The sequence below is a fragment of the Camellia sinensis genome, chromosome 6, assembly GCF_055761805.1.
Source record: "Camellia sinensis isolate YWXY chromosome 6, ASM5576180v1, whole genome shotgun sequence".
Taxonomy (NCBI): domain Eukaryota; kingdom Viridiplantae; phylum Streptophyta; class Magnoliopsida; order Ericales; family Theaceae; genus Camellia; species Camellia sinensis.
This window is the reverse complement of record NC_138966.1, coordinates 48,073,754-48,089,840: the sequence shown is the minus strand read 5'-3', so window position 1 is coordinate 48,089,840 and position 16,087 is coordinate 48,073,754. Positions and strand designations below refer to the sequence as shown.

The window sequence follows — 16,087 nt, the reverse complement described above, 5'->3', positions numbered from 1 at the left end:
ACAGCACATTCCAAATAAAAAATTCAGTCTATAGAGCTGAATGTGCAGTCATAATGCCATCTATCTCAGGAAATATTGTTACATATACAATTATGTATGCATTTCGAAAGTAAGGTCACCTGGTTGTTATGAATCTTGATAAAGAACTTAAAGTGAAATAAATGCACCAGACCAGTTGTTAAATTCAAAAGTTATTATAGTCACATGTGCAGCAATGTCATACATAGTTCAAAATAGCATCTTCCTTACATACTTAGTAAATTGCAAAACATTTACCCCCATACAGAAGGCATAATTAGATCAAGTAGCAAATTGAAATTACTTAATTTGTGAAGATGACAAGTTAAACCAAACCCACTTCAGATACTAAAAAAGAAAAAAAGCAAGCAAGCCAAAAAAATCTCTGAAGAAACACCTTATCGAGATGTAATTTCAATTGAATACAACAGTCCCTCAAAACAGGGTTATGTCGCAATTGAATTTGAACTGAAAATTGAGAACGCAAAGATTAAAACACTGAATGAATCAAACCCATTATTAGAAACATATAATTTAGTAAATTTACAATGAACCAACATAAAAAAATTAATTACAAAAAAAAAAAAAAAAAAAAAAACCAGAACTACTACTTGCTGAGAGGAAGAATAAGAGCATAAATTAGGGGAAACAGAAATTTCAAAGGGGGTCCTTTGTTTGTTTCCTAGCAGCAGCCTGCTTTGGAAAATAAATTTATACATCAATCTGGCCTTCCTTAATCTGGGTTCCTTAATCTGGACTCAACCATTCATAGTTCTGAAAATGAATGGTTGAGTCCTGAATTTGGTCTGGCAACCTCAAACATTGAACAAAAAATTAAAGGATTTTATATTCCACATCTCACCATCTCTCATTATTCAGCAGTCAAATGGTGAGTAATGTCATTATTCCAATAAATTGGGAATAAAACACAAACAAAAATTGAATAGATTAATTTGGAACAAAAATTGAACAGATTAATTGGGAATAAATTCGGAATAACACAAACACAAACATTTATTGGCAACAAAATTGGGAATAAATTTGAAATAACAAACACAAAATCTGTTTCAACAACAAATCAAAATGAGAATGAAGACGAACGGACCTCGTCGCCGTCGTTTTGCCGTCGTCGCCGTCGTCGCCGTCGTTTTCCCTCGCCTCACCGCTGCCTCTCCTCTCCTCGTCGTTTTGCCTCTTTTCTCTATTCATCTCACTAGGGTTCTCTTTGAATTCTGAAGCAACATATAAGAAACGAGAAAAAAAAAGGGGGTAAAAAACGACGTCGTTTTTTAGCACGGCAGGAACCACCGTAGGAATGTATGGCAGAAGATCCGGACTCATCCTCTTTCACTCTTATTTCCCAAATCCATCTCCAACGGTGTGTGAAATCTCTCTTTAAGTCTCCCTCTCACTTCTCTCTTTCGACTCTCCACTATCTCTCGCTCAAATCTCACTGTCCACTTTCCACTCTCTCTTGCTCGACTCTTAGTTTGATGAATATTTGAAGATTTTGATCAATTATTGATGAAGATTTACAGATTTCGATCTGCTGTTGATAAAGATTTCGATCGGTTCAGAATCAGTGAGGCTAATTTCTATGTATGAATCTAACTCTCTGTCTTTGTCTCTATCTTTGTAATCCATCTCTCCTCTCTGCTCTTCGGTACTCTCTCTTTCTCTCTCTCTATATATATATCCATGAATGTATAACAATATACACACATACATTCCATTTCTATGTCCATCAAATGAATCAGATAAACCTGATGTACTCTGAGATGACGAGTATAGTATTATCTACTGTACAATCGGTATCGAGCAAGCTTTTCTTAGCTGTGATTTACAATGCTTATGAATTTCTCTGCTTTTTATGAATTTATCAGCTTATTATGAATTAGGTTGCCTATTTCTCTGAGAGTCGTTGTTATGGAGTTAGCATTTTCAATCAATCCCATTAACTAAGAATGAATGTGTTGTTGTAGACTAGTAGTTTGTTATAATTTCAAATGTTTAATCCTTCAATTATTTGCCTTCATTTAACTATCAATTGTCAATGTTGTTTGCGTGCTCTTTGCTTCAGTGAATATCACGTCACCTGGACTGGATACGGTTGTTATTCACATATTCTCCTAATTATCAAATAAGGGGATTGGCTAGAAACTGTCAAAAAGATTGGATACGGATTAGGGCACATCACATATTGCTTAATGTTAGCATTAGTGAGCATGGCAAACAAATGAATCTTCTCATACCGACATTTATAATTCACAAATCTTCAAGTTTGTTTAGGTCAATTTGTGAATGTTTGTCTTATTAATTTTGTTTTTTTCAAGATAGTTTTAATTTATTTATTTTTTATTATTCAAGTGCATTCTCTTTGAATTTTGATAGTATTCATTACTCATATAAAAATTGTTATACATATTTTATACATGAAGTTTGTTACCTCCCAGTGATTTCTCACATTCACAAGATCACCAGGGTTATTCCAATCACAGACCTGATATCTGATAGATTGATTGCTTGAATCTTTCTCAAAATGTCAGTGCCTTGCAACATGAGCTTTTAACGGGAAGAACCCATTGACATAACCCTTTGTGTTTGTTTATATATGGAGTGGGGTCCTTAGAACTTGCTGTTAATCTGAGGCTGGACCTTGTTCCCTTACTTTTAGCATTATATCATGTAAAATTTCCTTTTATTTACTTTATTAATTCTTTGGATGATATATTCTTACTAGTTGTTGATTGTGATTGTGTTTTTGTTTCATCAAATGCAAGTGAATTATATGTGAATTTCTTATGTATCCTCCCATACTATTTTCTGTAATTCTTGGTACCATTGCGATTCTATTTTTTCTAACATCTTGGTAGTTATTTCTTGTGTATACATTTCTCTGCGCATCTATAAGAACCTTAGGTGTTTATAGTTTTTTCTACTTTGAAGCTTTGTAAGTTTTCCATTTTTATTTTTGTGATTAACATTTGCCTCTACCTCTATTTTTCTCTTTGGTTATTTCTGTAATAGAGTGCAGTTCAAGTGAACAACTTTCTTCTTTTGCTTGACTTGGGTATGTATATTGTTATATTTAACATTCAAACTATCTCAACTATTAATTTGGTGAGTTTAGTGTTTGGAAGTAAATTAACTTCTTGTTCAATTTTGCTACATCAGTTTTACTTGTAATCAATCTCACGACGTGCACTTCCATGTTCCCCCAACTTCAAAAAAAAGTCTTTGAATGAATGACAGCAAGTTCACAACAATTTTACTTCATGATTGCACCCTTTCCTTTGTTCTGTTATCTATTTGCAAGTTTCATGGTTGTATAATTTAGAAACATAATATAGAACTAAACAAGACTGCTAAAGGCAATGTATATCAATTATTTTGCAGACCCATTTCATTGAGATCTTAGATATGATGCATGGGAGCTCAAGAAGCATGGTCAATATGCACATTCTTAATATAACGACAAGGTATGTCCCTTAGTTTAATGACTTTGTGTTACATCCTAATTGTTGTAGGCATCACCTCAGCATTTATGTGCCTTCCCTTCCTACCCTTGACCTACATTGATACCTTAGTGTTGCTTGACATTGCTGACATTTCTGAAACACGTGTGCTTAGGCCATATGAGTGTAGTTGTAGCTACTAATCAGTGTGGCTTTAGGGACACATGAGCAACTGGCCACTTGAGGGCTGGTCAATCATATATTTCTTGAATTTATTTATTTTCTAATGACTATGATTGGGCTTGTGAGTTATGACAAATGAAGCTTCTGGCCAGTCTCACAATCTTGTTAGTCCTTGTGAAGGACATTGTGTGTTGGATGTTCCATGCCTAATGATTTGGGACATCTGTTGGCACTAGTGAAGTATTTGTACTGGCTTTGTAATGATATGCTTGATTCCTGAATTAAATCATACTTTCTATTATTTGTGGACTCATCATCTGCTAGTTCAATCTCCTATATGCTATAAGCTCTATGTTTACTCCCAAATAAGATTTTCATTGTGAATATGTACGATCCTTGGTTCATGCTTTATTATTATTTTATAGCTTTGGGTTATCCAATATTTTCTTTGTTGCAACACTTTACTTTAAATAAATAAAAAAATGCTTTATAACGTATAGGTGAAAAGGAAAAACTAAATAGTATGCAGTGAGTTGGTGACAATCAATATTGGACCATGTTACTTGAAATATTATATAAGGTGCCTTGTATTTTGCTTTCTATGATATATCTCATTATTTCCTTTTGTTGGAAATACTAAATAAACTCTCTGATGTATCCTGGGATTAACGGTCATTTCTATTGTTTTTGTCCATTTTCTTGGAAAGTTTGGAGTTGTCTTTTTAAATCATGGGATTTATCATGGATATCTCCTACTGATTTTAGAAGGTTAGTGAGATGGTGGTTTGTATTTAAATTGAATGGATTGAAGAAATGAATCTGCGAATTATTGCTCTTCGCAATTTAATATAGTCTTCTAATTCAATGAAATAACTCTATTTCTCACAATGAAATTGCAAAATGGAAGGAAGTGGCAAAGTCAATCCTAGTGAGAACTATGCACTAGGTGAAGGCCTATAAGGAGATAAATGAGTACTTTCATCAATCAAGTAAGAAAGTATAAGTTGTAATTTGGTTATGAGATCTGGTGATTTATTAGAGACTAGGGATGACCCGTGCCTGAAGGCACTACCAACAATTTTTTTGGTGTCACGTGCTACGAAACTCAATGATAATAAATCAATTCAAAATGGTAAATGTCACTCTGACTTAAAACTTCACATATAAGAAATTGAAATTGTTTCTACACATTGAATTAGCGAAAGCATTTATAAATTTCAAATAGCAAATTTCAAAATTAAAGTCCAAAAAATGAATTATGTATTTGAATGTAGCATATGCAAAGAATCTAGAAATATTTGCTAAACTTAGAAGTCCAAATAACAAATTTTAGATTTTTATCTACGTCAAAATGACACACCTATACACTATAGCAAGTTAGAATGTGATGACCTTCAATAAAAGAATGTTATTGAATTAATATTATAACTGGTAACCCTATCGCTTTATCAGGTTTAAATTCCTTCAAATAAAGTTCAATGAACATTATGATACAAAAGAATAATCCTAGCTAACCCAAAAATAAATAAATATATAATTTAACATGAGAGAGCCAACCAATGACACACTGGTAGAAGCAACGTAACCCAATGTTTCTAACATGGATCAATGACCTGCAAAAAAATCACTCGCTTAAATTCGCTTCAAAAAACTAATAGCTATGAAAAATCACATCAAAATGCATATGAGAAATCGAAAGAAATTGTAATGAAGAATAATTGCATCAAAAGAAACTGTAACATGAAAAATCGCATCAAAATACATATAAGAAATAGGAAAATCAATAGCTATGAATTAAGAAGAATTGAACATAACTATTATGGTCAATTGAATTATGTATGCATTACTAAAGTAAACAAATGAGAATACACAATTGTATGCATTACTAAAGTAAACAAATGAATAGAAAAGCAAATAATAGTATAGAAGGATCAATTTAGAACGCCGATAAATCATATAAACCTCCAAATAGAATTAAACTCAAATTTTGTAAAGGGAGCGAATAATTTTCTTTATTAAGACTAAGAGAGTCTTGTTATAAGGAAGAAGAATTTCAAACAAAATTAAAATTTTAATCAATTAAAGCTTACCTTGTGTGAAGTATCCATTTTTGGATGATCATGCTCCTTTGAGTTTCCATCCCTGTGATAATGCATAACTCATTTTCTAGTTGAAGCATTATGTATAACAATTAGTAGGCAACAAAAAAAGAATCAAACTTGAAATTCATGTTAATGGACAAATCTAACTAAAATTAAACCCAAGGTTCATTAAATAAAATTAACTGTACTATTTTTTTAAACAAAGATTACAACCAAATACTTGTGCTAGTTCATTTATCATTTTGATCTTTTTGGAATCAAAACCATTCAGAAACACATTTAAATCTAACCCATTTTAAAAAAAATCATTACATGAAGATAGGTTTCTAAAATCTAAACCATTTCAAAAAATTATTACATGAAATTCACAGCTTTTGCACACCTCATACCCAACACCACATTTGCCTCAAACCAATCAATTGACCTGCCTACTAAAAAAAAAAAAGGAAAAATAAAAAGGGATTACATACTTTTCACTTTCTAGGTGATTGATAACATGTTGTATACTCCAAATCAATCACCAAGAATTTGCCCACAACATTTAAGAGAGCACTTCACCAACATTAAGGGTTGAAAGTGAAACTACCTTCTTCTTCACTTATGAGGTACCATTATGCATAATCATCCAATTAAAAGTATAAATTATGTTTAAACTACTTCAAGCATAAAGTAAGTTTATGCCATCACTCATTACTCCAGGATGACTAACTAATAACATAGATGGTTTACTAAATTAATTTAGTTCCAAAACCAAAAATTTGAAGAAAAAAAGAAACAACCAATTGGCTTAAAACTGGCTTTTATTAATCTAGACCTCTTTACTGTTTTTCTTTTTGCAAATTCTTTATAGACCTCATTGAGCCAATCTCAGCATTGTTTATCGAGTCTTACAAAATAACTGGCAAAGCTGAAAGTATAATTTTTTTGGATAAATTACAAATACAACCCTGAGGTTTGCTTAAAATACGAATTGTCCCCTATGGTTTGGAAAATTACAAATACCTCTCTATCATAATTTTTTATTTAACAAAAATAATTGAAAAAGTGAAATTTCTAACTATTTACCTATACAATAATCAAATTATCTGAATTATTAATTGAAATAAAATTTTAACATTATTAAAAATTGTTAATTAACCTGATGATTTATTAATAAAAGGACATATTTATTATGAAATTAGAAATCTTAGAGGACATAATGTAATTTCTAGAACCACAGGGGGTAATTTGTAATTTAAGTAAATCTCAAGGGGTGTGTTTGTAATTTACCCTTTTTTTATATTTATTTATCACAACTTACAATCCTCACTCTGAAAATAAAATAAAAAATGAGAGGAGAAGAAGAAGAAAGAAAGAAAGAAAGAAAGAAAAAAAGAAAGAAAGGAAAGAACAGGCGCAAATCTTGTACAAAATAATAGATGATTTTCAGCCAATAAAACTAAAATATATTGAGTTAAGAGTCACAGGGGTAAAGGGAAGAAGAAAAAAAAATTGACTCTAACCCATCCAATCAAAATTTTAATTTATTATAATCATATTTGTTTGTCACATCTATTTTAAAATGAATATACAATTGTGCCTACATTGTTTAAATTTTAAAATGAAAATTTTAATTGATTATAAGCACTGGTAAAGTTATAGGGTATGGAAAAAGTAGTAGGCAAAGTTATTCTATTGAATCAACCTGATCTAAATTTCTCTTCCACCCCCAAAATCACCTATATCAAGAAGAAAAATGACAATAAAAAGAAACTCCATAAATACACTTCTAGTTCCCCAAACAAAGATATAAAATTGTGAAGAAAAAAAAAGGCTCACTTGTTTAATGGGCCGTTGTGCCACTACTCTCCATTTCTTGAAAAATTCACTAATAGACCCACACAACACTTCCATTTATTGTATAACCTGAATTTTTCAAGTCTAATCAAAACAAAGCAAAATCAAACTTAAAGGCATTCTAAACCATGCTAATTTTCAAAATTATAGTAAAAATTATCACAATGATTATCATCAAAATTGTATGAAATTCAAAAATTAAAATAGAAGGCCCAAGTTATCACCATAAAAAAATCAAGTACTCGTTCTTCTTAATTCTGAACCTAGCTAATAATCCAGAAGATAGCAACATGTAAATGAAGCCTATCTAATAAAAATTTAAGATTCTTAATTTGAACAATAGATAAGCAATAAATTATTGACAAATCCATCAATGGAAGGCAGACCAATTACCTAATCAACTATTGCGGCAAACAAAGTCACAACAACTTTTTATGAGCTAATCAAACACTCCTTCAAGCCAATGCATATGTACCTAAAACAAAAGGAAGAATAGAAAATATAAGCAAGCAAGCTCCATTATCCAAAATCAACCCCTTAAAAATTGCCCATTGTTTGTTATGACACCAGATACGTAGGAATTAAGAAGAACCTCTCAAGAGAATTCATAATCTCATAATAGAAGACAGAGAAGTTGAGAGCAAGGCCAAGACGAATTGGGTGTGTTGAAGGGAGATCTGTATTTGCAGTGGTAGAAGAAAGAACAGCATCAAGAAGACACATCAAGTGAAGGTTAAAAACAAAACTATGTCAATATGCGGCAATTCACTATGCATATCTTTAGTATAGGATGTCAAGACAATTAATCAACATGCCTCATAACCCTTCAGTGATTGTTCAGCAACCTCTTTTCTTTCCTGGTCAATCTTAAACTCAGCAAGATACCGGTAGTAGTCACCTTTCCTGAATTAATCAGAACACAGAGAAGATAAACTCACTTCCAATTTGGAAAAGAAAGAAAAATATGAGAAAAATAAAAAGTCACATTCAAGGTAGGCCCCAAACCAAATTGTATTAGCATTAGAAGTATCAGCTAATAAAACCAAATGACACTAACTAATGTACTTCAAAAAAATAAAAATAAAAGAAGCACACCAACTAATAGGAAAAAAAAATCTAAATCAACAACCAACATAAACAATTATTCCAAAACCAACTCACCATTGACAACAAATTGAATTCATCTTGGTAATGAAAAAAAGAAAAGAAGCAGAGAATAACATTCTAAGCTAGTTTCCATATTAAAAAGTAACAAAGACTAACAATTAATGGTGTTCTACACAAAATTGGAAACCAATATGATTAGTGGTGTTCATACACTATCACCACAACCATGTAAGCATACTACACTGCAAGTAAGCATACTACACTGCAAGTAGACAAACTAGTTTTCTAATCATTAAACCCATACCTACTATTTTCAATGTGTTCGATGGAGGTTAGTTTAGTATAGGATGTCAAGACAATATATATCAACAACCAATGTAAACAATTATTACAAAACCAACTTTATATGCAACAGTAGCTTTCCCTGAACTATCTGTTTCAATTTTTAATATATATCATTAGTTTTTCAACTTAATTGGTCTCTAAGTGAGTTACTCAAAGCTTAAACTTGAGTGAAAAAGATGCAGTTATGATGGCATGACTTTAAGAACATGTGAACATTGTATTTGCCTATGCAAGCCAAATAATGTTTTATGTAATAATTGCAGGCTCTAATAATTAGTAAATGTTTTCATAGTAGCAGAAGCAAAACCAAGGAAGATCTACAGCATTAATTTTCATAGTTTGATGCTCAATACGGATCAAACAAATTTGATGCTAAGCAATTACGAGTACCCACAAAAATCATAGATGGGATAATGAAAGTACCCTCACAAAAATCAGACACCTAAACTACAAAACCAAAAATTACTATCAAACAACAAAACAACAAATCCAAACAACTCCTTCAGGATTCAGAATTTAAACAACAAATCAAAATTATAGGCAAGAGCAGAGAGAGTGAAAAGGTAAACAATGAAGAGTGAATAAGTCTTACCGGCAAGAGCAAAGAAAGGGAAAAACACAACATAATCAACAACAACGATCAGGAAAAAATACTGTACAGCGAGTTCGAAGTCTTACCTAAATGAGAAACAAATCACATAATATAAATGAGAAACACAATCAAACCTAAATGAGAAACAAATCACATAAAAATTTAGACATCCAATGAAAACCCAAATAAAAATTTTGAGGCATTTTGGAGACCCATTTTACAAATCACGTAGTGAATGCATACAAAGAGACACATAAAACAAAACAAAAAAAGCCGAAAAAGAAAAATAAAAAAAAAAAATTGAAACATTCACTAATAGACCCATTCAATAAAAAATGAGAGCAAAAAAAAAAATGCTCACTTGTTAAATGGGCCGTTGTGCCATTGCTCTCCATTTCTTGAAACATTCACTAATAGACCCACACAACACTTCCATTCATTGTCTAATTTGAATTTTTCAAGTCTAATCAAAACAAACTCAAACATCTTGTTTTTGAAAAACAATAAAATCAAACATAAAGGCATTCTAAACAATGCTAATTTTTAAAATTATAGTAAAAATTATCACAATGATTATTATCAAAATAGTATGAAATTCAAAAATTAAAATAGAAGACCCAAATTATTGGCATAAAAAAATCAAGTATTCGCTCTTCTTGGTTCTTGCTTCTCTACCGTCTCTGAACAAAAAACATAAACTGCATGTAGCTAATAATCCAGAAGATAGCCAACATATAAAATGAAGTCTAGCTAGTAAAAATGAAGCCAAGTTAAACAATAGATAAACAACAAATTATTGACAAATCCATCAATGGAAGGCAGACCAAATACCTAATCAACCATTGTAGCAAACAAAGCCATAACAACTTTTTATGAGCTAATCAAACACACCTTCAAGCCAAGGCATATGTACTTGAAGCAAAAGGAAGAATAAAAAATGTAAGCAAGCAAGCTCCATTATCCACTATCCATTATCTAAAATCAACTCCGTAAAAATTGCCCACTGTTTATTATTAAAAATAAGATCCAACTCCCATTGATTGATTCACCAATTTGAATATACCTATATTTTTGTTAACCTTACCAAATATTCAAGGCATGTATCATTCACTATCACTACAAGAAAACACATTTTTGGCGACTATCTTTGGCTACCAAAACAAATTTAGTCGCCAAAAGTGTGGGAATTGGCTACCAAAATTAATTTTAGTCGGCAAAAGTCAACTTTTTAGCTACTAATTTTTTTTCGTAGGGGAATATTGATTATTGGCGACTAAAAAAAATTTAGTAGCTAAAAAATTACAATTGGCGACTAAAATTAATTTTAGTAGCTAAAAATATCACAACTGGCGACTAAAATAAATTTAGTCGGCGAAAATGCCAGAAATTGGCGACAAAAAATACTTTTAGTTGCCGTAGGTATAGATTTGGCTACTAAAACCTTTAGTCGGCAAATGTAAAATAAAAAATAAATTTTTGTCTTTGGCGACTAAAAATTTAGTCGCCAAAAGTTAATTTTTAGCGACCAAAAATACTTTTAGTGGCCGTAGGTATAGATTTGGCTACTAAAACCTTTAGTCGGCAAATGTAAAATAAAAAATTAATTTTTATTTTTGGCGATCAAAATTTTGGTAGCCAAAAGATTATTTTCAGCGACAAAATTGAATTTTAGTCGCGAAAGAAGTAAAATGTTTTGGAGGGAGACCTTTCAAATATTTAGAGGGATTTATAAAATACCTTTAGCGACCAATATAGATAGTCACCAATAACCATTTATATAACACATCTCACGGTCTCACCAAACCAAACCCAACCCTGAACCATTAATAGCTCCTCTCTCTCTCTCTCTCTCTCTCTCTCTCTCTCTCTCTCTCTCTCTCTCTCTTTCTCTTCAGCGTCCTTGTCCCTCTCCCTCTCCCTCTCCCTCACCGCCGCTCCTCTCCCCTCCACTCTCACCGGTGCTCCTCCTCGCGTTGGCCGGCAACCGGAGCACCGATTCACCTCCTTGTTGGTCACCGTCGCCTGAGATCCTCTCTCTCCCTCTCGGCTCTGTTTTTCTATCTCACAAAAACCCATACAGCTTCACATACACGCACACACATGGGTTCTTCAAATAGGTAACAAGGTATGATTTCTAATGCATAATACTCTATTGGGTCATTCACTTTTTGCTCTAATTCTAGCTTTCCATTAATGGGTTCCATCAATTTTGTTGAAGGGCTGCCCTAAAGCTTCCGGCAGCAAGATTTACCAGATCATTTCCCACGAATGAAATGTTACAGTGACGGACTTTACGTCACTCAATCTGATTCATTGTAGGCTTGCAGTATTCCATGGTTAGGTTTAGTTTCTTCTTTATTAATGGGTTTCTAATAATTTTCATTGCAGAGAGACAGAGTCGCGTTGCCATTGTTGTTAAGGCTACAGGTGAAAGCTCTGAATCTTCGACTTCTCTGAGTGTTGTTAAATTCGTTCAAAATGTTGTGAGTCCCCTCTCTCTCTCTCTCTCTCTCTCTCTCTCTCTCTCTCTCATAATTGTTTTATTGCCAATTGTTTTTAATAAAAAAAAATAGTGAAACTATTTGGAAAAGGTTGCAATTTGGGTCTATGATCTTGCACTTTCTTCAACCTTTCCTTTTCTTGTGTTTTCTTGTTAGATTAGGGGATTGGTGGATCGGCTTCTGAATTCTCAGGTACCCATCTGTTAATTTTCTTGATTTAAAAAAACAAAAATTATTTTGGGTATGTTTGTTTTAATGATCTGAATTCCCAAGCTAATGCAGTGTCTCATTACTATTAAAGTATCCCAAATCCTTTATGTGTTGAAGCCAATAAAATATGTAGGCATTGAAGTTTGGCAAGTAAGACTCTTGACTCTCTATACTGAATGGTTGTTGCTTCTCATCTCATGTTTAACTATCTTTACCAAACAGAATGAAGGATCTGATAATGTTAATCAAGTCTTCCCCCTTTGCGGAAGTTCAAAACATTTTTATATACTGCAAATTTCAAGTAACCCCATGAGTTCTTTCCATATAGTGTATACCATGGCCTTAGATAGTTAAATCCTTCGCTTAAAATGATTTTTTTGACAATACAAAATTCAATTGGATGAAATTTTATACTTATTTACATTGCAATTTTGACTGCCTGGCTTTTGATTAAATTATTTATTTTGCAGTATGAAACTGATTTGATAAGCAAATACTTAAGCGACAACAATATTCAAGCAATGGTTAGCCTCTCATATACTTTCTTGATTCAGTTGAATCATACAAGGTTTCTTACATATGAAACTAATTTATTCTTTACTGTAACTTATTTGAACTTGTCAAAAACAAAAAATAATAATAAATAAAGAGTTACCACAGTGGTATACCCTCAAAGGATCGAAGTCGTATTCAGGAATCATTTTGTTCCAACAAGATAAGAGTGGTAAGAAATTGTTCTGGTTCACTTTGGCTTTGAAACTTATTTTCATTTCTAATTATGTAGTAAGATGTCATGACATATGGCTAATTCATGTACTTGAATTATTTTCTAGAAGGTTGTTGTAACTGTGGCATTTGGCATGGGGCTTGACAAGATTATTTTATTTTATTTTTCTGCACCCCTCCCCCCCAACATAATTAATTGATGCTCAAAAGTTGTAGTTATTAAAAAGTTGGACAGTCAGGTTTCTCTACCAACAGCAGGGTAATCATATCACATGAATCATGTTGATATCTTGGTATGAATTTTTATAATGCTTTCATGTAAAAACAGCACTAAGCAACATTATTTGTTATGAGATATCTTGTTGTCACATATACACACATCTAGCATGGCACTGCATTGTAGAAATTGTACTGAAGCTTTCTAAATGCTTCTATCTCAGGTTATCCATTACACTTTACCAGAAAGCTTGGAAGAGTATGTTCAGGTGGGTATTTGTTTCTTAACCATTGGTTCTTTGGAAGATAATGTTCATGTAAAATTTTTTTGAAAAAAACAAATCATGCTTTTCTGTAGGAGATTGGACGTGCTGGACTCGATGGTAGATTATCTTATTGCCATCTCTTTTTTGATGATAGCACATATTTTAAAATTCGTAGTCTAACATACAGGTGATTCAATGCATTTCATATTCTGTTTAGCTTTGATTTGTGGTTTTCAAGATCTGAGATTAACCAAAAATATTGTGCTTCACAGTAATGGTGTAGATGAATATGCAGTCAGCAGATTTCTATCTGAAGTTTTTACTAATGAATTGGATTCACATGGGAAAATTTGCTCTTTAGTCAAAGAGCCTGCATTGCGTAAATTTGATATGAAAGAAGAGGTTCTTTCAGCATTCTACTTCTAATACTTAATGCAAATTCAAATTTCCTGATAATTCTTTATTTTTTGAAGAAAAAAAAAGGGGTAAATTACATTGACCTTCCATGACATTTTTGATAATTTTAAGGACATAGAAAATATTGTGAAGCTTCGTTCATTTTCATCAGTAACTGCTTATTACTTTTAGATTTGTATCCTGGTGTCTTCCTCTTGGTAGAAATACTAGAATGATGATAAAGCATTTTCCATTTGAGTTCACTTTGTCATATCTACATGCATCGCAAGACTTGAACTGCTGGTTTTTGACTGTGGCAGGTGATGCTGACCATTCTAACACATTTGGAGTTGGGTGAAGTGCAGTACTTGCGTTTGCTTCCACAAACAAATGTAACCTGCACCATAAATTTCCATCAGGTAGGTTGCAAATTAATTAAAAATCATGTCAGACTTCTCTTTCTCTGGTTGCATTCTAGGTTGAGCAAGGGAGGTTATTCAAACCTTTACTAGTTGCTTTGACAGTGCCATGTAAAGGCATGGACATGCATAAAGCATCAATGCAATCATTAGTTCTTCTTGTTTTATGCAACTGTAGTTTAGTTCACACACATAATAAAATTACTTTTGAATAACTTAAGATACAAATATGTGACTTTCACTGCCTCTAGTATTTCTTATGATGATCTGTCCTATGTGAGAGATGGGGCACAAAGCATGAGAAGTTCCCTTGGACAGGGCAGTGCCTCTGCATCATCCTCTGTAGACTTGGGCTCAGCTAGGCAAACAGAGACTCGTGTACAGCGGCAGTTAAGTGGCAAGAAATCTGACATTGAAACTTACAGGTCTGACATAAACACAAAGCACCAACGCACAGGGTCATCTTTGTCTGGAACTTGGAATCAAACTTCCCAAGGTTTGGGTTTTGTAACAGGCATTAATGAAGAAAATTTTGAGGTTACTGTTGCCCATGTTGAAAATGAGGTTGGAGGTGTAACAAATGTGGTTCCTGAAGAACAATTGTGGGATTCAGAAAGTGCAGGAATAGATGATACATGCACTGAAGTTGTATGCAACAATTATGATGGAACAATGGTTGACCCTACATCAGAATTGTTGACCAATACTTTAAATGTCTATTCAGGAGATAGTTCAGTTGCTTCTTTTTCAAATGTGGAAGTTTCTGCTTCTTTTGGGAACGGTGAAGACTTCCAAAATGCAAGGAGTATCTCAGATCGAGAAGAGCGTTCTACATTAGAGGAAGATACATTGCCAAATTCTGTTGTTGATAGGGTGAATGTTGTAGAGGTTCCCAATCAGAGCTCATTGGATACAATATCAGAAATAGAAACTGAAAATGGTCATCTGGGTATGCCTGGTTCTGAGTCTGATGTTGGTTCCCCAGATACAAGGAGCACCATAGATGAGTTACCAGAGCCTTCTGTTGCTACTGCATTTGATAAGGATATAACTGCTTCAGTTGCAGAGCATGACACCTCGAATGGTTGGAACTAAAATGTGTAGTGGGAGTAGTGGGTTATTCCTGTATTATGTATGAAATTAAATTATTGACGTTGGATTAGACTTGGTTCTTATGGAATTTGTAATATATATATAAGATTGGACGTTCAATATTAATTTTTTGGATGGTTGGAACTAAAATGTGTGCACATTGTTGAATGCTTGATAACATATTTAGCATTGATGGATTATATTGTTTATACAGGGTACAGGTTGTATTAACAATGGATACAGGTTGTTTAGAAAAAAAAAATTAAAAAAAAAACACGTTAAAGTATTTGGCCACCAAATATTTTGGTAGCTAAATACGTAATCAAATGTTTTGGTGACTAAGAATTTAGTAGCAAAAATATAACCCAATGCAATTTTAGTGACTAACACTTTAGTCACCGAATGCACCTTTTGCCGACTAAATACAATTTAGTAGCCAAATGTGCACTTTTGGCGACTAATTATTTAGTAGCTGAAGGTGACACCTTCCCCGACCACAACAACTTAGTAGCCAAAAAGCCTCATTTGGCGACTAAAGGTTTTAGTGGCGGAAACATAACATTTGCCGACTAAACTAATATTAGTAGCCAAATGTGGTCACTTTCGGCGACCAAACGAAATTT

At 32.8% G+C, this 16,087-nt stretch overlaps 1 protein-coding gene across 4 annotated transcripts; it reads left to right on the top strand.

Annotated features, from left to right (window-relative positions):
* Positions 1 to 11,519: 11,519 nt before the first annotated feature.
* LOC114292389 (uncharacterized) lies at positions 11,520 to 15,602 on the top strand. 4 transcript variants are annotated; one of them, XM_082873793.1, is made up of 12 exons: positions 11,520 to 11,763; positions 11,857 to 11,919; positions 12,027 to 12,331; positions 12,441 to 12,499; positions 12,572 to 12,650; positions 12,820 to 12,873; positions 12,999 to 13,073; positions 13,516 to 13,560; positions 13,650 to 13,744; positions 13,830 to 13,959; positions 14,274 to 14,372; positions 14,691 to 15,602. In XM_082873793.1, the coding sequence occupies exons 5-12, from the start codon at positions 12,573 to 12,575 to the stop codon at positions 15,465 to 15,467; spliced, it is 1,353 nt and encodes a 450-aa protein (XP_082729919.1). In that variant the 5' UTR covers positions 11,520 to 11,763; positions 11,857 to 11,919; positions 12,027 to 12,331; positions 12,441 to 12,499; position 12,572; the 3' UTR covers positions 15,468 to 15,602. The 4 variants fall into 4 exon arrangements, with proteins under 4 accessions (XP_082729919.1, XP_082729920.1, XP_082729921.1 ...); XM_082873794.1 differs by lacking the exon at positions 11,857 to 11,919; XM_082873795.1 differs by lacking the exon at positions 12,999 to 13,073.
* The last annotated feature ends 485 nt before the right edge of the window (positions 15,603 to 16,087 follow it).